The sequence below is a fragment of the Mugil cephalus genome, chromosome 17, assembly GCF_022458985.1.
Source record: "Mugil cephalus isolate CIBA_MC_2020 chromosome 17, CIBA_Mcephalus_1.1, whole genome shotgun sequence".
In the NCBI taxonomy this organism is placed as follows: Eukaryota; Metazoa; Chordata; class Actinopteri; order Mugiliformes; family Mugilidae; genus Mugil; species Mugil cephalus.
In genome coordinates, this window is record NC_061786.1 from 23,014,393 (window position 1) to 23,032,955 (window position 18,563).

An 18,563-nucleotide genomic window follows, 5' to 3' on the forward strand; every position below is an offset into this window, starting at 1 on the left:
TGTTGAATAAATCAATTACCTAATTAACCATCCTTAGAAAGAGTTTCAAAGCTATAGATGCCTGAATGCAGGTAATCTTTAACCCTTCTTCTCAGAGCTGTATCTAAGGGCTGTTTTCTCCAGTGATTAATCTGCCGATTGTTTTGTGGGGGAATGAGTTGATTGGTTTGCAAATAAAATAACAGTACATAGTCTAACCCTCAGAGAGCACAGTAAAATACTCAGAGGTCCTTGAAGGAGCTATAGGGATCATTGAATGCTCCAAGGCACCTTTGCGGAGGTGTGTTAGGTTTCGCCATTACTCCCAAGAGTTTCTAGGAAAAATCTCGACTTCAACGGTAAGTTTTATAGTTTCCAAATATGAGAATGTTCTGCTCGCTTTCAGGTTGGAAAAGATAAAACAGCTGATATTTCTAATTAATCTGGACTTTTATATTCACACTTCAACATCATGAGAAAACACAGCCTGTAAAATTTTCTTTGTTTTTTGTTGTTTTTTTCTTTTTAATTTCCAAAGCTGAAATTCATCCAACCAAAAAGAAAAACAACCGACATGAACGTTTATGAACTATAAAAAAAACAATGTGTGTGAGCGCTGTCAGCAGAAGTGGAGTCGATGGATGGGGCAAAGTTTACATGTTGTCTTCGTCTGAGTCGTCCTCCTCTTCCAGAGAATCCTGAAACACAAACAGCAGATCCAGATGAGTGCACAGCTACTTTTTTTTTTTATTCCTATTAGATGTTATATAAGCAGCTTTAATCAAACACGTTAGCGCTTTATGCTGTGGGTGTGTCCGGCTCACCTTGGCGTATTTTTCCGCTTCCTCTCGGACGTCTTTGGGTACTAACTCGTGTCGTCCGTTTGTTACTGCAGAAGAGGCGAGAAAGAGAGAGTCAGATACATCACCACAGCAACCACAACGCTAATATACAGTAGCTGAATTATCTGTTATAAAGAGCAGATGCCAGAGGTGATGCTAATGTCTAGCATGCTTCTGCTCATATAGACCTTCAGAAATAAACCAGGTAGACGTCCACGAAGGTCCTGCTCTAAAAAGTTTAAGTTCTGAATCTTAATAAAAAAAATATTTAAATAAAAGTTAAATGGTTATTATTTAGTTGTAAGTTATTAAATCTTTTCCCTTTTCACCAGTGAGGTTAAGTTTTGTTTCTTCTTCCTGCTTCACTTTCAACAATGGCGGCTGAAACTTTCAGCAAGTCGTAAAAGTGTCTCCTCTGTTAACCAGATTCTTTAAACAATCAATTAGAAAATAGTGGAGATGGAGAAGCAGCTGGAAATACTAAAGAGGAAACACTACAACCAAGAGGACCAGTCACAGCTCAGTGAAGCGTAGCTACATTTCTGAGGAGGTGGACGTCAGGCTACGGTGTTAAGGTTTGCGTGTCCCTTCACAATCTCAATGTTTTACCATCAGCTTAGAGGTGAGAAGCCAGTTTAGTTTTCTTGTTTTCTCCTGTTTTTTGGTTAGGGAGTCAGTTAAGGTCCCCTCACATGTGTTTTTTGTTGAAATTATGTTGCTTTGTTTGTTGTTTTGTCTGTGCATATGACAATGGTAAATAAAGATTGTGTTTTTGAACTGCAGTTCTGTGGGAGCAGGGAAAAGGCAAGAGTCATCTTATTGTTTTGTGTAGTTTTCCTCCGGTCGGTCGTAACAACTTAACGCAGACGCTTGAAGTTCTGCAGGTTAGTGAGTGAGAGGTGAGTGCAGCTCAGGGATTGGTCAGACAGCCAAGAGGAAGTGACATCACAGGAGTTCAGTCCAGTGAGCGAAACCTTTTGAAACAATCATCATCCCTCCCCTCATCAGCACCACGGATAAGTCTTAAGAAACAGCAGAGCCGGATGAAACAACGCCATCCTCACTAGCAGAAGTCAATTCACAATCAGATTTAGAGATGCCAAGTTAAATATGTGAAATGTTTTAAAAGTTTAACCAAAACTGCGAACAACGAAGTCCCAACATCCTCAAACGAGTACTTGCTAATTAGCGACGTTGTTGCTCGTTGCTATTGATAAAATTTGTTACATTTGTGAGTCACATCAAACTAGAAACGCTAATAAGCATAAAAAGATAAGTTTTAACTGTAGAATCTGATGAGGTTTTGTTCCTCGTCCGCTTTTGTCCTGAGATCTGTGTCTGTAGAATTAATCCGATGAAACCCGCTATCAACAACGCTCTACGACCACTAGATGGCAGAGTAACATGTCCACTAACAACAAGGGTTTAAATGAAGCAGAATAAAACCTGAAACTTAATGTCCCCATATGAGGACGCAGGGTTTAAAACATTGTTATTAGCATTATGAAATTGTAATGTTTTTATATGTGTTTTTTGCGTTTCCCTGCACTGTTTTATTATTTTTTTGTCATATTTTATGTGCATTTTTAAAAATTGTGCAGAAATGAAGAACGTTTGGTTCTTACCTTCTCCGACCCAGCTGAGCTCCAACTCAAACGCTTTGTCCTTCACCTCGTCGTGAACGATGTAGATTCTAGAAAAACACACGGTTTGGAATTAGTGCTGTCAAAGCAAACGCAATAAAGATAACATTTCCTATTTAGTTTTTTTGTGCTCACAGCCCAAATTGTATGAAAACAGGAAGTGATCCAAGTCTGTGGAGCGAGCACAGTCTAAAATAACAACAAACGGCCAAATAAAAGAAAGCAGATAAAGAAATGCGTCTTTTAAAGTCCTGACACATGTTTCTCTGGACAAGAACTGATTCTTTACATTTAGATATGTTATTTATCCTGAGGGAATATGAATCCAGTTCATATTCTGCTGATCAGGTCATGTGTGTAAAGCAGCTCAGGGATTGGTCAGACAGCCAAGAGGAAGTGACATCACAGGAGTTCAGTCCAGTGAGCGAAACCTTTTGAAACAATCATCATCCCTCCCTGAGGACCAGTTTCTAACTCATCAAAGCTTATTCATCAGTCTGGTTTCCTGCTTTCAGGGGCTGAGCTGATGTTTAAAACTAAACCCACAATGATTCCTGAGCCCCATTAAAGACTCAACAGAAGAGGAGCTGAACTCATTCATTCATCCACTGGTAGAAATGAACCTGAACCTTTCGCCTTCCTTCCTTTACATCTGGTTCCTAAATCTGGATCATGTCTCCATGTGGTCCTGGTTCTGGTCCAGTGGTAGGTAGAGATCCATCAGAGGCAGCAGCTGATATAATATTCTACTGACCACATGGTGGCGCTGCAGCTGATTCACACACAGACTGAGATCTGATCTCTAGTTCTGGCTGGGAAACGTTTTAATGAATTATTTTAATTAATAACCATCAGGCCGATGGACCAGGTGAGATCAGAGTGTTAATGGTCTAAACTGGAGCCAGAGATGTTTATAAAACTAATAAAAATGAGAAGAGCATCTATTTAAGGTACATTTAATACAGAGTTTAATCCATGTCACATGAGCTGATAACACTGGGTTTAATAAGTTTCTGACTCACATTTTGGCGACTTCTTTAACCAGCTCTCTGCACGTCATGTCTTTCATCTGAAAAACAAAGAAACAAACAGTCTCATCAGGAGGAAACAACAAACAACAACAGCAACAACACAGTGAACAACATAAACTACAATACTTAAAGTTACCATGTACAAAAATGCCTGATGCATTTCCTGCATTTTAATGGAAATAGTTGCAAATAACTTGTCACTTGCTGAATGAACTTTCTAAAAGTGTTTGGTTCAACGTGTTTGTGGTTTTCTAACTTGTTCCTACTGGGACTTGATGGGTTTTGTCTGGTTTTAGATCCAGTGTGTTATACAAACAGTTCACTTAAACTTAAATTACTGCAGAATCACACATGTGAGGTTGAGCTGAAAAGAATGAAACCAAACAAGGAACAAGGCGAACAGTTGTTTTTAACATGAAATAGAAAGAGAAAACAGAAGGAGTGAAAAATGAACCATTTAACTCTGGACTCCAGAGCGTGAAGATTCACATATTTTTTTATATTTAAGTTTTTATCGTTAATTATCTACAGCTTAGACGAGGTTTTAAAGCTCACCTGCAGTTTCTCGATCTCCGTCTTGGCTGCCTGTTTTGCTTTTCCGATGGCACAGCCCCAGTAACCCTGAACACAAACACGTTGGTTAGTGGTGGAACGTGGGCGTCCACAGACCTCAGAGAGCGGACGGACTCACGTATGAGATGCCGGACGGGTCGACCATGTAGAGCTGAGGCCCGTCGTCTTTGTCGTGGGAGCCCAGGATAAAACTGTGAGCGCAGAAACAATATAAAGACATAACATTCAGTTCTATCTGTGGTATGAAATCAAATGTCCTGGTAATATTCAGTTCCTCTGGTAGTAATGAGCAACTACCATTAACATTATTATGCTAATGCTAATTAGAGCATTGCATTTATAGCGTACGTTTGTTTACAGACATCGTAACATCTTCCATCTCCAGAACTGTCATGTAAATAAATTAAGGAATTAATTCTTATTTTTCATTGAGCTGAATGTTATGTCACCAAATCATTTTCATTAGATTAAACCTGGTTGATTTCTCGACAAAAGAAAAGTGTAAAAATGCCAGAAAGGTAAAAACTGCTTCAACTTTTACTTATTAAAAACAGACGATTCTGAGCTGAAAACAGCAGCGTTACATGTCTAAAAGTTTGTGTTGCTGTCCCTGAACGCACCACCACGCTTCACTGCGTGTTGCTAACGAGCTAAATGAAGCTCGGACACTCACCTGCAGCCAAACGGCCTCACGGCGCTGTACAGTGTGTAGGCGTGGACGTACATGGCCACTCTGTCCGACAGGTGCTGCAACAACAGGAAATACCCTTAGCTTAGCTTAGCATCACACAAAGCTAGTTCTACTAGCTCCAGACACAGAAACTGAGCTGTAGCTGTAGGAGACGAGCTGATCCGTTACCTTCAGGGGGATGTCGTGTCCATAGTTTGATCTGAAGTTGGAGGCTTCTTCTCTGGCGACTTCAGCGAGTGATCGAGCATCAGCCAACAGGCCGGCGACCGCCTGGAGACAGACAGACACTTCATTTATTAAAACACGGCAACTCGTACATTTATCCACATGTGTTGGTCAGAGCGTCCAGACTTTCTGGAAAGTAGTTCACTCTGTCATCCAGGAGTTCAGCATTAGTCAGAATGTCACAATTTACCACCAAAAACAATCATGATGAGAATTTGCCATCTGGCGATAAAAGTGATGAACGCAAGTTGACGACGGAGGCAAACACAACATACAACGTGAATAGAATAGAATAGAATAGAATAGAATAGAATAGAATAGAATAGAATAGAATAGAATGGATCCCACTTATTGTCATTACACAACAAGATTGAAGAGTTTTTCCTTTGCAGTGGAAAAAATTCCAAGTATATACAAAATAGTGTAAATAAGATACTTGCAAATAAGCTACAGTTCATATACTAAAAAAAATATTGAAAATATACACAAATAGTTTTTATAGCAGCAGTGGTAAACATATACTGCACAAGGTTTTTAGACTATAAAGCTTCTTTAAGACGACATCCAGGTGCTGTACAGCAGAGAATACAGGATATATATACAAAGAGAAGGAAAAAGATCAGTAGATTACAATAAAAACAATTTTAGGGAGGATTTTAAGTGTCTAGGGACTCGGAGGTTCTAATATACAGAGCCACCGTGAAGGCAAAAGCATTAAGGGCTTTAAAAACATTATTTTAAGAGGTTTAAAATCCATAAGAAAAGGGACCAATGACCGGTGAATGTGATGTGGTCGTGCTGTTTGCACACAAACTGTCTGGATATTTTGTAGAAGCCGTCACATTGGCTGGTTGTCACAGTTTCAGGAGGGCGACTTTTTCCTCCACATTGCATTTTAACTTGTTTTGCTTTGACTCTTTTCTCATTGCTGATCTTAAAACTCTTCGGTGTAAAGCAGCTCAGGGATTGGTCAGACAGCCAAGAGGAAGTGACATCACAGGAGTTCAGTCCAGTGAGCGAAACCTTTTGAAACAATCATCATCCCTCCCTGAGGACCAGTTTCTAACTCATCAAAACTTATTCATCAGTCCGGTCTCCTGCTTTCAGGGGTTTCTACTGAGCATCAGTCTAGTTTTACTGTTTGTCTAATTCCCTTTAACTCTCTCTTATTTGTTTCCTTTTTATTCCTTCCTCCTTCTCTCATCTTTCCTTTCTTACCTCCTTTAATTCACCTCTTCCATCCTTCCTTGTTTCCTTTCTTGCCCCCTTCATGCCTCCTTTCATTCCTTTTCCAGGTTATTAGTCTTTACTTCTTGGTTCATACAGATAGAGACAGAAGTTCTTGCTTCTTGTAGCGCTTTGAAAAGTCTAGAGATTATTTTGAACCCAGGTTCTGCCTCATAGTCGCCAATAAATACTTTCTTTTTTTAACTATTTAATAACTAAGAGGAGGTGGATACGAGGAGGAGGTTTGTGTCATCTTAGTCTGTGTCTCACTCTGAGACGGATGTTTAAAGGACACTGGTTTTAGGATGTAGGTGAGGTTCAGAGAACTGAGAGCGTGGGGGTGACATGCTGGCGGTTACCATGCCGACGTGTCTGTCGATGTTGAAGATGCGTTTGTTGGAGCCCTCTTCGTACAGTTTGGACAGAACCAGCTTCTCCACCCCGAACACAACACCGTCCTTACAGCGGATACCGATGGCCGTGCTGGAAAAACACCAACAAACATCTAGATTTAGGAATCATGCAACACAACCTAAGAGCCAATCAGGGTCACATTAAACTCTGTAAAAGCCACCAAAGCCCAATTCACACGGGACTAGTTTCATCTGGGACCCTGACAACCTCCTTATGTCAGAGGACGTCTGTGGTTTTAATCCCGTGTTGTGAATAACACTTCCCGTGTGATCAGGGCAAAAGAAGAAGAAGAATTAGTTTAAGATGCTGGAGACTCGAACCTGCTGTTTTCTACGGCCTTCATGGCGTATTCCACCTGAAACACTCGGCCATCTGGAGAGAAGGTGGAGGCCGACAGGTCATACTGCAGGAAACACAAGGAAGTTCATTTCAGCAGATTTCACATATTGATTGTGTTATTATTATTATTACTATTATTACTAACTGGGAATAAATATTCACATTTTCACCAAGACAGAAGTGAGATGCAATTAATTCACAATCTAAACCCAAGTCTTAATTTAATTTCTAATAGTTTTGATTCTCTCGGGTTTTCATTAATGTTATTAAATAAGAATTTACAGGTTCTGCTGATAAATAGTCCTGACAGCTCCACAAGTGTCACTTCCAGCTCCAAAATTACCGATTTAATTTGCGTGTTAGACAAACGAAAGTACATTGTTTAATTAAATAAAAATCTTCAACACATCGTTTTCAAGGAGCCAGTGAATCTAATATATTCCAGAGTTAAGCATGAGTCGGCGCTAACTGTTAGCAACGACTGTACTCACACTCAGCTAATAATCATGAATTTATAAGACTCAGGGGAATAATTCTGTCACGAAGTAAAGGTGAGTTTTTATCTATTTCTGCACAGTTAAAAACAGTTTAAATTGATTTTAAACAAATAAATCAGTCTAGTTTCGATTTCAGTTTTTAGCTTCTGCTAGCGTGTTTGCCTCGCTGTGACTCAGCAGGCTAACACGCTAAGCTAATTGCATCTCGCTCTGAATTTAACGGGTTTTTGGGAAAAAGGTGGATTATTCCAGAGAGTTTCTTAATAACGACAGAAGCTAAAACATTCAGAGTAGAGTTAGCGGTTTCATTTAGCGGAGAAAAACACTCACCCCGGTCCCAATGGAGCTCATTTTAACAGACTAAGAGAGTCCAGTGAATCGCTCTGAACTCAACTCCCCGCTTCCTGTTCTTCACTTCCTGCTTCCCATGTGAACCTTCACAATAAAAGCTTCGGCACAACTTTAATCCAACATTAAAAGACTAAAGGGCGTTTTTAAAAAAGCAACAAACAACCTTGAGTTTCTTCAGTTCAGACGGCCAGATCAGGGGGGTTAAACTCAGATTTGTTCCATTTGTTCTAGTGCAAAGAAGAACCCGTAATATTATTGATTAAAAAAAAAAAAAAAATGAAATTTCTCGTGAAAAATAAGTGCAGTTTGAGCAAGTTGCTGTCTGCTGTTTAGACCTGAGTCTCAGTGCTGTGTCCTTTGTGGTGTCACTCTTAAGAGCCACAAGTAAAAAGAAATTCATGTGTATATTTTTGTATTTTTGGAAGGACACGAATTCAGGTCAAGTCTTTTATTTATTTATTGTAGCACATTTAAAAACAACAGAAGTTCGCCTTAAATTCTTTCCAGTCAGAGCAGATAAAAACATCTGCCTCCATACAAGTAAAACCAAGCTTCAATATTTCCATGTTTCAAGGGCCACGTTAAAAGAAAATCTGATAAATATTCCAGATGTTTGAATGAGAAAGGAAGTTTATTCCATCACTTATGGGAACGTTCAAAGATCCAAAACTTCTCGAAGGATGTGATACGATGTCTGTCAGAAATGTTTAGTGCCAGAGTTCCTCAAATGCTCGACTGTGAGTTTGGAATAAACCCAAAGAACTTTCTACAAACACAGAAACAGGTCTAGACTTTGGATTTCTTGAAGCCAGGAGAGTTATTGAACTATTACACTCCTTCAGTCTCTCCTTCATACGTACATTTATTCCCAGTAACCACCTCAGCATAGATACAACCTGCACTATTATTTATTTGTTTACTGTTTAAATGCTGTTTTTTTCCTCCTCATCGTACCAGTTCCATTGTGTTACTATGCTCTTATTGTGTTTTATTGTGTATAGCTTTTATCTTTATGCTGCCGTAGTTTATATTTTTATCATTTACTTAGTTGCAAGATTTACCTGAAGGTAATTTGCAAATACTGTGGGACATACATTTATTTCTTATTTATTTTATTTAGTTTATTTTAACATGTTAAGAGTAATTATGCCTCCTTATTTGATTTGATTCAGGTCTGTCAGGTTTTATTCAAGTTTACTTTTTTATGTTTGACTTGGAAGAAGCAGAACTGTGTCGGGTTAATTAACGCCGAGATGAAGCCCTGATCTTTACTGACATGAGCCGCCATAACATTAAGAACACTTAGAGGCTGGTACAGTAGGTACGAGGCTTCATCTGATCCCCCATCACTCTGGACTGGGTCAGTCTGGACTCCTCAGACCTCATGACCTCCCCCCATGTCTCCAGAGTCTTTGTGCTGCTCCCTAGCAGACTGGAGCCTTTTTTCCCAGTTGTCCTCCTTGCTTAGTGGTTTTCTGTTCAGTCCCTTGAGTTCCCTTCACATTATCTGAGTTTCCAGCTGACAGATAATCAGCATGAACTAATTATCCACCAGGAGGCTTTGATGTAAACACATGTGATGGAAACCGTTTGTCTCTGATCTCACTCACACCCAGAAGAAACCGGTTTAGGTTTTATTCATTTATTCATGATTTCCCGCTCTCGTCCAATCAGACGGCCTCTCTGCAGTAAAGCGTTGACACGGACGATTTGTAAGAAAAGTGTCTGTAAAGTTTTATTGAGTCTCAGTATGACCAGGGCCGATTACAGACCTGCTGAAGTTTAAACAACTAAAAATGTTGTGAATTTCATAATCATCTGTTTTATTCTCCTTCTTTTCTCCCCCGTTCATCGCGTCTCCATCTTCAATCAGTAATGGAAGCTTTGGTCACATAAGAGTGAAAAACATTCGTATACAGTGCACTTTAAAAAAAAAAAAAAAAAAAAGAAAGAAAGAAAGAAAAAAGAAAATGGGAACAAAAAGAAAAAATAACAGTTTTCATTGTGTGATTTGAACTTTTTCTTTACATTAAATCAAAGGAGCGACTGATCGACGTTAAGGCAAAACAGACTGAAGCTCCACCATCGACTGGAATGACAGAAAACAAGAAGCTACAGTTAGTGACGATGAAGAGGAGGATGATTAGCGTTCATTAGTTTAACTAATACAAACATATACAAGGCTTTTTTTTTTTTTTTAATTATTATTATCATCATTATTTAGTGAAATGACACTTGAATAAGAACAGGAGCCGGGAGACTGGACTCCGTCACACGGGAGCAGCAGAGGAGGAGGAGGAGGAGGAGGAGGAGGAGGTTCAGCGTCACATTAAAACGACCTCCAGACAAACAAGAAGAGGAGGAAGATGAGATGACGACAGCCGCAGATTCATTTAAAACGAGACGGGAAAAGACGCAGCTCGTCTGTGAACATCTGGATTAAATTATGAGAGAAAGACAAATACCTCTGGACACATGTGGACACAGTCGTCCAACCAATCAGAGACATTTAAAGGAGTAAATCAGAGGTCGACAGGAAGTTTATCTGGAGCCGAGGATCAGATGGTTTGGTTTAATGTGGAAATGGACAGAAGAGTCAAAGCACATCATCTAAAATCATTTAAAAGTCTCTGATTGGTTGATTCTGAGGTTGTTTTTTTTTTTCTCGCCATCAGCTGAAACGAGACCGATAATGAAACCCAGATGTTTACGTCTCAGCTGAGGACAAAACGTCCCGATCACGTGGAGGTTTAACGGAGACAAAGCGTCTTCTCCTCCGAGACACGTTCACGTCTTTGCTCTGATCGATAAAAACACAGGTGCTGAATTTATGGTTTTCATATGAGCGTCACAAACAGAAGAAGAAGAAGAAGAAGAAGCTGCGAGGGACAGAGAGGGGGAGAAGATGAGGAAGAGGAGGAGGATGAGGAGGGTGTTTGAATAGTGATGAAGACGACAGACTTCCTGTCATTGTAACTCTCTCTCTCTCTCTCTCTGTCTGGTCCAGTTGTGAGTGTCGTTCGTCCTCCAGGCTCCGCCCTCTGACGGTCTCGTCCAGCTGGAAGCGGCCGAGGTTCGGACCGGTTAAGTGTTTCCTTTCAGGACGCCCATGCAGCTCTGCAGCAGCTGGAGGTTCCCCTGCAGGACAGAGGAGGACAGAGGAGGACAGAGGAGGACAGAGGAGGACAGAGGAGGACGCTCCGTTATTTCAGGGTAAAAACTCAACGTTACATGAAGCTGATGGAGCAAATAAGAACGAAACAAGTTCAATAACAGGGTGTCAACAAGTGAAACTTAAGACCCTTTTATGGGTTAAATTTAAGACGAGGTACCACGTCTCATTTGTAGTTTTATAAAGAACCACACGGATCTAAATGAATGCACTGAACAAAAACTAAATGAAGGAGTAAGGATCTGCCTAAATGCAATTGGAATCATATTGAAGACTTTTTAAGGCCTTAAATTCTCCTCCTGGACACGTCTCCAGTCCATCAGGACCGACACTGAGACACAGACAATCATTCAATCAATGAACCTAACGATGTCTGTGGACGGTGGGAGGACACAAGGTCTTAAAACGTGAGACCTTTTAACAGACCCCCTGAATAAAAACATGTGAGTGGAGGTTAAACCGGGATCTGGACTCTGGTTTCAGTACCTTGGCGTGTTTGAGCTCCAGCTCCGCCAGCTCCACCAGGTTCTTCCTGAACGCTGCCACTCGTCTCGTCTTGAAATCTATGAGCTCTGTGTTTGGGGGGAAAGTTTGGGGTTAGATACGAGGCCTGGACTCCAAACACTGAGCAGAAAACAGGGGACGTTTAAAACGTGGCACCTTGCTTCGCGGACTCAGAGATCTTCTCGAACTTGTGGCAGCAGAGCTGCTGGCTGGTCTCGGCCTGCAGGACGTCTCTGTTTTTGGCCCGAGCTTTGTCCAGAGCCTTGTTAGCGTTCTCGTAGTCGACCAGAGCCCGGCTCCTCCGGTACAGGAGGTCCTGCAGGAGGCGAAATCACCAAACATTTACGTTTGAACCAAACCAGATTCCTGAGCACTGACGTGAACGGGCGGCGTCGGACCGAGCGTCGGACCTTTGCAGCCTGAGACTCCCTCAGGTAATATTTGAGAAGGTCGGCCAGCTTCAGGTCTTCGTCTGCCGCGACTCGAGCTTCGATTTTCTGGAAAAACAAAATGAGCAGAAAGAAAACGGTGCTGAGGATAATAGAGACGAAGAAGACGTCAATAAAAGAAACGAAAAAAGAAGAGAAACTCACCCTAGTTTTCTCAAACAGCTCCGACACTTTCAGGAAGAATCTGAAAAAAAGAAGAAACGGGATATTTTAAACAACAGAGCGACGTCCGTCACTTATTATTCATTTACTGAAGTAAAGCAGCCGACTGATGAATCCAGACTCAACAACAACATCCAACACCAGCCTGAGTCAACAATAACTCAGCTGTTTGTTTTAGCGAGATTCATTTTGCACAATAATCTGCTTTTTCACCACTTTATTACATTTTTAATTCCACACACACAGAACGTCCTTCTGTTTCTATTTGCTGTTATTTGTTTTGAATATTCCATCAAATGTGACACTGTGTTTTATTGTTTCTTGTCTAATTCTACTAATTCTACTGTGACAAGGACATTTTCCACACGTGGGACAAATAAACAGCGTCTTGTGTCTTAAAGTGGGCGGACGGAGACGTACTTGCAGAGGTCTGTGGAGTCCTGTGTTCCTAATGTGTAGAGAGACGAGGCGATTCTGTTGATGTCGTCAGCAGCATCTAAACAAACAAACAAACAAACAAACAAACAAACAAACAAACGTCTGACTCCCTCGTTCTCCTCCGTGAATCAGCTACAAGTATAAACAAGTTTAAAATAATTCCTCAGAGGTTTTTAGCTCAAAATGTTGAAGATTCACACACACGTCGGTCGTATGTGCAGGACATTTCCCATCATGCACCTGGCTACTCCCTGGCCTCTTACTTTTGTGCGAGCGGATCATTCTGTCAGATTTGGCCGAGGCGTCTTTGACTCTGTTGTGATATTCCAGCAGAAACGTTTTCTCGTGCTCGAAGAAGTCGTCCACGTCCTGGAACCAGAAAACGGACAAAAACAGCGATAAACAAAGACGATGAAACTGAGCTGAAGCTGTTTTTGTAATTTTTATTTTTGTTGTTCTTTCACCTTGACACCGGCCACCAGGACACCATCAGCCGACTTCACCACATTCTTGAAGAAATCCTCCAGTTTCTCCTTCTTGTTCTTCCCTCGTACGCTCAGCTGTCGCAAACAAAACGCAGACGATCAAACACAACAACACAACATCCTCCTTTCATCCGCGACTTCAGTGGAGCACCCCAGGGTTCAACACTGGGTCCTCTTTAATTGAGTTCTTTTGGTGAGAAAATATCAGACTCAAGAGTCTTTAAAGACGTCCAGCTTGTGTCGGATAATTTTTAGTGCAGAGCAGCTCATAAATACAGTAGGAGGAGCTGCTATTAGCTGGGAGGAGCTATGAATTCGTTAGATTTCCTACATTTTTACGTCTTGTTTCAATCTTGAACGCTGCAGCAGCACATTATTCTCGTGACATCAGAGGAAAATGGCCAAAATCTGCAACTCCTCATCTTAACCTGGAGGTTTGTGTCTGAAAGAGTTATAATAAAGCAGCGTGACTGAGCTGCCACCAGGTCTGGGTCTGGTTCAGGTACTTTAGAAACGGTGTCGGTGCTTAAAGAATGAAAAACATACAGACTTCGTCCAAAAAACAGAGCCTTTTTATTTTTAAGGCACTTTGTGACGTGCAAGTTAAACTAATAATATAAATATAACTAAGACTAAGAAATAAATGAACCAATATAAAATAAATAATGAACCAGTGTCGTGGGGTCTGTCAGGCATCAGAGATGCTACATCTCTGGTCCTTTAATAAAATGCTAATGCTAATGCTAATGCTATGTGTGGTCAGATGTTGAATCTAATTCCAGGTGTTTCCTCCTTGTTGCATCTTTAGAGGTGAAGTCCAGTCAAACTTTAGACAAACGTTTGGTCTCAGACATGTTGAAGCTTCACTTCCATCCATGCAGCTATAGAGCTAAGGAGGCTAAGCTAATTAAACACTCACTGGAACCAGATGAAGCACCCAGATGAGTCTGGTTACTACCGTTAGCATCAGCACCGTTAGCATTATGGTAGCCGGTATAAGCTCCGCTTATATCGAACGGATACTCACGTCCTGGTTGTACTCGAGGAAAACGTGGAAGTTGAGGTCTTTTCTGAGGACGGGATGCGCCGCCACGCGACACAGGAAGACCTCGTGCATAGCGACGGTCTTCTTAAAGATGGCCAGGTACTCTCTGAGGGACGACACACGGCACGGAGGTCAAAACAGGTAGAGATGTGAGTGGGGGGGGGTTTAAATGTTTGATGTGACTCACGCCTCCAGCTCCTGCTTCATCTTAGTGAACTCCTCCTTGGTCATGGATCCTTCTCCCTCCCCGAGCTTCTGCAGCTTCTCTCTGGACGCATCGAAGTCCGGTCTGGGTGGAGCTGGAGGGATCTAAGCAGGAATAAAACAAGACTTATATTCCTCCTAAACACGCCGCCTGGTCAAAAAGAAACGTCGCATGCTCTAATATTTTGCAGGACGGCCTTCAGCTTTGATCCAGCAGCATTTTCTGTGGCATCGAGACTTTTATTTTTGACCTATAACGACTGATCACATGACTCAAATATCAGCGGACTCACGATGTATCCGGCGTACTCTTCGTTTTCCACGAACGAGTCGTGCAGCCAGATGAACTCTTCGTGCTGTCGGACCACGGAGAACTCGTTCTGCTTGAAGTTTGGGAGTGTGCTCTGAGGAGACAGGAAGCGGACGCTGGTCAAACCGAGCGGAGCTGGTTCTGATCCTGATCCGGATCAGAGTCAGAGTCTAAAAACCATCGGCTCGGACTCTCACCTTTGTGTGGACGGTGAACTTGACCTTGTCTCTCTCGCTCAGGGCGTCGGAGATGTCCACCTGCAGCGTGGCGTCCGTCTGCAGGTCCACATTCACGGCCCGCGGCTGCAGGAGGACACACAACAACAGCAACAACGTATCCCACAATGCACCAGGACCAGAGACAAAACATTAAATAAATGAAGAGAAAGACATGGATTACTCTACAGGTTTTAAAAGTCAGGGGTTACATGAATTATTATATGTCACAGTAGCTGCGTTTCCAAAATAAAAGTGATATTTCTGAATTTTGGATGAAGTCCAGTTGCTTTTTGTACGTGTTTCCTTTGAAAAGTGTTTTGCAAACGAGCTGCAACTCTGGTAAAAAACTCATCTGGTGAAACATGAAACACAGCAACTGTCAGAAAACAACCCTCCTTCCTTTGATTGTGTCTGGATCCAGCTTCTCAGCATCAGTTCGAACAAATAATAACTGAGGAATAGATTAATTATTTAAACCTATTTAAACCTACGAAGCTGGCTGATTTAACTTTGCAGGGATGTCTCACTCCGACGTGTTTTTCTCTGAACGTTAGAAGTCTGACTTCATCCGGATGGTCAGGGATTAACTAATTAACGTCAGAGTGTGCAGAGGGAGCGTCATGTGATGCTGGACTTGTGCAGGCCAAATAGCTCATTAGCATCATGCTAACGGATCCGTTAGCCTCTTAAATGCCACTGAACTCTACTCACGCAGCTGCTTTTTTAAATAATGCTGTAAATCATCTGCCTGCATATAAACGAACACTTCAAGTCGACAGCTTATGTTTTACTTCATTATATTTTGAGATGTTGCCTCAATTAGTTGCATCCGTTTGTGGTTGATTACAAGTCAGTCGAGTTTCTGATGGTTTTACCACAGAGTTTCCTTTTCAAACCTCAAATTTCCCTTTTAGTCTCTTAAGTCCGAAGAAGCTTCTCGAAAGAAACATCCTCTCAAAACTTAACAATGTTCTTTTTTATGCTTTTTGGATATTTTTTTCTCAGTTATATACCTGTATTTATATTTTTACGTTGTGCACTATGTGTAATTATTACTTTACTGTCGTACTGTTTTTTTTCTAACCACTGGCTTCAGGCTAGTGAATCAGTTAGAACAATGTAAACAGAAATGTGCAAGAACGGGACATGTGCACTTCCTACCCGGCATGAATGTCTGTTTGATGAGAGACTGTTGTATTTATTCAACTTTGAGTTATTTCATTTTACAGCTACTTTTTTTTTACTTTCATGCACCGTTTGTATGTAGCACCGACGGGTCTAACTTGGCCATTTAATTGTTTTCCACAACAATAACAATAAAGAGGATTCTATACTATTCTATTTCCCAGTTTTACATTTTATTCACACAGCTGCTTTAAACTATACGTTTACAGTTAATATTACAGTTAATATGATTATTGTAGCACTTTTTTGTACCATTGGCTGCACATATATATTTCACTGTGCACTGTAGTTGATGTAACTGTTAATCTTATCTTATTCTTATCTTTTACACCTCGATTAGTTTTACCCGACACACTATGTGTAATTATTATCGTCTTTACTGTGGCACCTTTTTTAACTACTGGCTGCAGATATAAAAACACATTTCACTGTGCATTGTATTTAACTATGTCTTGTATCTTGTATCTTGGGTGCTATTTGTTATTATTGCTGTTTCTATTGTGGTACTTTTGTTTGACTTCTGGCTGCAGCTACAACGACACATTCCGCTCTGCATAACTGTGCATGTGACGAATAAAACCTTATCTTATCGCATCTTATCTCGTTTATCTTATCTCATCTCATCTCCCTCAGTCAGGATGGAGCAGTCTGACCACAGCTAGCATTAGCACGGAGCTAACATTAGCCAGGACGGCTAATCTGGAGGAAAATACAACGAACTGAGGGTCAGGAGCCGCTTTAGCTAATCTGAACGGAACCGGGAGCTGGACCCGGACACTCAGGGGACCGGAGAGGGAGACAGAGACAGGTAAACACGGACAGAGACAGAGAGAGGCGGAGGGAGAGCACTCACTCCCCGGTCCTCCTCGGAGAGGAAGTCGGGTCCGTCGTCCAGCCCTTCCTGCTGCGGACACACAGAGCGGAGACACCCGTTAACTTTCAGACACGACAACCGGGAGACACAGAAGAAGAACAACAACAACAACTCGACCGCTCGGAGCAGGAAAAAAAATCAAAAAAGGACGAGGAAAACAGCAGAAGGAAAAGAGAAAAGACGGAAACCCACCATCATGGCTGCGAACGGGTGGAGGCAGGAAGAAGCGGAGTGACGTCACCGCGGCCGAGCGGATTTCACAGATTAGAAAAATAAATAAAGATAATGAGAAATAAAAATAAACAAACGTGAAACCGAGTTTAAAAATGAGATAAAATCTGTTTTAAATGTTTCCGTAACAAATTAAATTAAAAATTAAAAACAAAGACGAATTAAAAATAAACAAATGTGAAACGTGTTTAAAATAAATAGATAAAAAGGGTTTTAAATATTTTTTTTAAATAAAAATGTAAATAAAAAAATGACAGGCTCAAACCATAGAAAATAAAAACTGTTTAACATTTTTTAAAAATAAACATTGTTTTTATAATAAATAATTAAAAATAATAATAAACGAACGTGAAACCGAGTTTAAAATGAGATAAAACGTGTTTTTTTAATGTTTTTATAATAAAAACATAACAAGCAAATATAAAACAAATAAATAAAGATTAAAACGAGTTTCAAAAATGAAATAAAAACTGTTCTAAAATTTTATAATAAAGAATCTCATATTATAAAATAAAAAAATTAAAATTAAATCATTCAAAATGACACCAGGTTTAAAAACAAACAAAACAAAAAAAACAATAACAAATATAAACTTACATAGATTAATAAAGATTAACAAACTGAGGTGTAGAAGGTGTAAATCAGGTGTAAAAGCAAAATAAACTCAGAAAAAAAAGAACAAAAACAAAACTTTAGACTTTAGATTTAGATTCCTACTCTGTGTTGTGATAAATTCATTTACTACACATGTTAAATCCAAGATAAATCTAATAAAGTCTAATTTTAATTATTTAATTTAGCTCTATGTGTTGACGATTAAACGCACCTGTAGATCCATCCAGTGACCAGGAGGTGGAGACAGAGTTCCATGAGCAGAGCGATGCAGTCTGGGAAATGTAGTCTCCGATCTTTATCCGCCTCATTTAAACTCGCTTTGATTTATTTACTTTATGCACTGAAATAACAAGTTTTTAATTAGTTTAATTTAATGAACCGTAACATAATTTGTTGTCTTATTTTATAACGCTAATATTTATGTAAGATTTAAATACTTCACCAGAAATAATTACATGAATGTTGCCACTTATTTTTTTATTAGTACTGTATAAAATATGAACCTTGCAATTATAAGATGAAGTAAAACAGACTTCACTTGACTTTGGACAAACATTGAAACTTTCATTATGAGGGTTTTATGCTACAGCATATTTATACTGTAGATTTCATAGACACTCGTTGATTTTATTATCTACTTTTTAAATATATATATTTTTTAGATATATTTATCATCTTTACAATCAATTTTGCTGCCAAAGAAAAATGCTGATGTAACTTGTGTGCAATGACACCAAAGCTGTTCTTCTGTGAGTGGAGTGAAACCTCTGCACACATCAGGATTTCATGTTTTCCTGCAGGTCTCTGGGTCTCTCTGGGTTTCTGCTGGGTTTGTCTGGGTCTCTCTGGGTTTGTCTGG

At 40.3% G+C, this 18,563-nt stretch overlaps 2 protein-coding genes and 3 non-coding genes across 6 annotated transcripts; all 5 read right to left on the bottom strand.

The window, feature by feature from the left end:
• Nucleotides 1-469: 469 nt before the first annotated feature.
• Nucleotides 470-7,907, bottom strand: psma3 (proteasome 20S subunit alpha 3). Its single transcript, XM_047611739.1, has 11 exons — nucleotides 7,792-7,907; nucleotides 6,946-7,028; nucleotides 6,571-6,694; nucleotides 4,928-5,029; nucleotides 4,742-4,815; nucleotides 4,187-4,259; nucleotides 4,051-4,116; nucleotides 3,487-3,533; nucleotides 2,447-2,514; nucleotides 804-868; nucleotides 470-677 (listed from the first exon to the last, which is right to left on the bottom strand). Exons 1-11 carry the CDS (start codon nucleotides 7,810-7,812, stop codon nucleotides 633-635), a joined length of 768 nt encoding a protein of 255 aa, XP_047467695.1. The 5' UTR covers nucleotides 7,813-7,907; the 3' UTR covers nucleotides 470-632.
• Nucleotides 1,739-1,819, bottom strand: LOC125024303. Its single transcript, XR_007114738.1, has one exon. It is a non-coding gene; the product is annotated as a small nucleolar RNA SNORD53/SNORD92 (small nucleolar RNA).
• LOC125024304 lies at nucleotides 2,839-2,919 on the bottom strand. Its single transcript, XR_007114739.1, has one exon. It is a non-coding gene; the product is annotated as a small nucleolar RNA SNORD53/SNORD92 (small nucleolar RNA).
• LOC125024305 lies at nucleotides 5,951-6,031 on the bottom strand. The gene has a single exon (XR_007114740.1). It is a non-coding gene; the product is annotated as a small nucleolar RNA SNORD53/SNORD92 (small nucleolar RNA).
• A 1,531-nt stretch (nucleotides 7,908-9,438) lies between the features above and the next one.
• snx6 (sorting nexin 6) lies at nucleotides 9,439-17,111 on the bottom strand. Of its 2 annotated transcripts, none has more exons than XM_047611736.1 (14): nucleotides 17,051-17,111; nucleotides 16,838-16,888; nucleotides 14,779-14,883; nucleotides 14,565-14,675; nucleotides 14,255-14,376; nucleotides 14,050-14,173; nucleotides 13,002-13,097; nucleotides 12,801-12,906; nucleotides 12,520-12,595; nucleotides 12,082-12,121; nucleotides 11,899-11,985; nucleotides 11,645-11,804; nucleotides 11,471-11,556; nucleotides 9,439-10,950 (listed from the first exon to the last, which is right to left on the bottom strand). In XM_047611736.1, the coding sequence occupies exons 1-14, from the start codon at nucleotides 17,054-17,056 to the stop codon at nucleotides 10,897-10,899; spliced, it is 1,224 nt and encodes a 407-aa protein (XP_047467692.1). In that variant the 5' UTR covers nucleotides 17,057-17,111; the 3' UTR covers nucleotides 9,439-10,896. The 2 variants fall into 2 exon arrangements, with proteins under 2 accessions (XP_047467692.1, XP_047467694.1); XM_047611738.1 differs by having other exon boundaries at nucleotides 16,838-16,885; nucleotides 17,051-17,105.
• Nucleotides 17,112-18,563: the final 1,452 nt, after the last annotated feature.

What these genes read in the sequence shown, in the direction of transcription:
- psma3 (XM_047611739.1), bottom strand. Translation starts at nt 7,812, where the DNA reads ATGAGCTCCATTGGGACCGGG. An exon ending in CGGAGATCGAGAAACTGCAG is followed by an intron (nt 3,534 to 4,050) that starts GTGAGCTTTAAA and finishes TTTGTTTTTCAG; the next exon opens with ATGAAAGACATGACGTGCAG. An exon ending in GTTAAAGAAGTCGCCAAAAT is followed by an intron (nt 2,515 to 3,486) that starts GTGAGTCAGAAA and finishes GTGTTTTTCTAG; the next exon opens with AATCTACATCGTTCACGACG.
- snx6 (XM_047611736.1), bottom strand. An exon ending in TCTCCGAGGAGGACCGGGGA is followed by an intron (nt 14,884 to 16,837) that starts GTGAGTGCTCTC and finishes GTCCTCCTGCAG; the next exon opens with CCGCGGGCCGTGAATGTGGA. An exon ending in TCCTGGTGGCCGGTGTCAAG is followed by an intron (nt 12,907 to 13,001) that starts GTGAAAGAACAA and finishes TTCTGGTTCCAG; the next exon opens with GACGTGGACGACTTCTTCGA.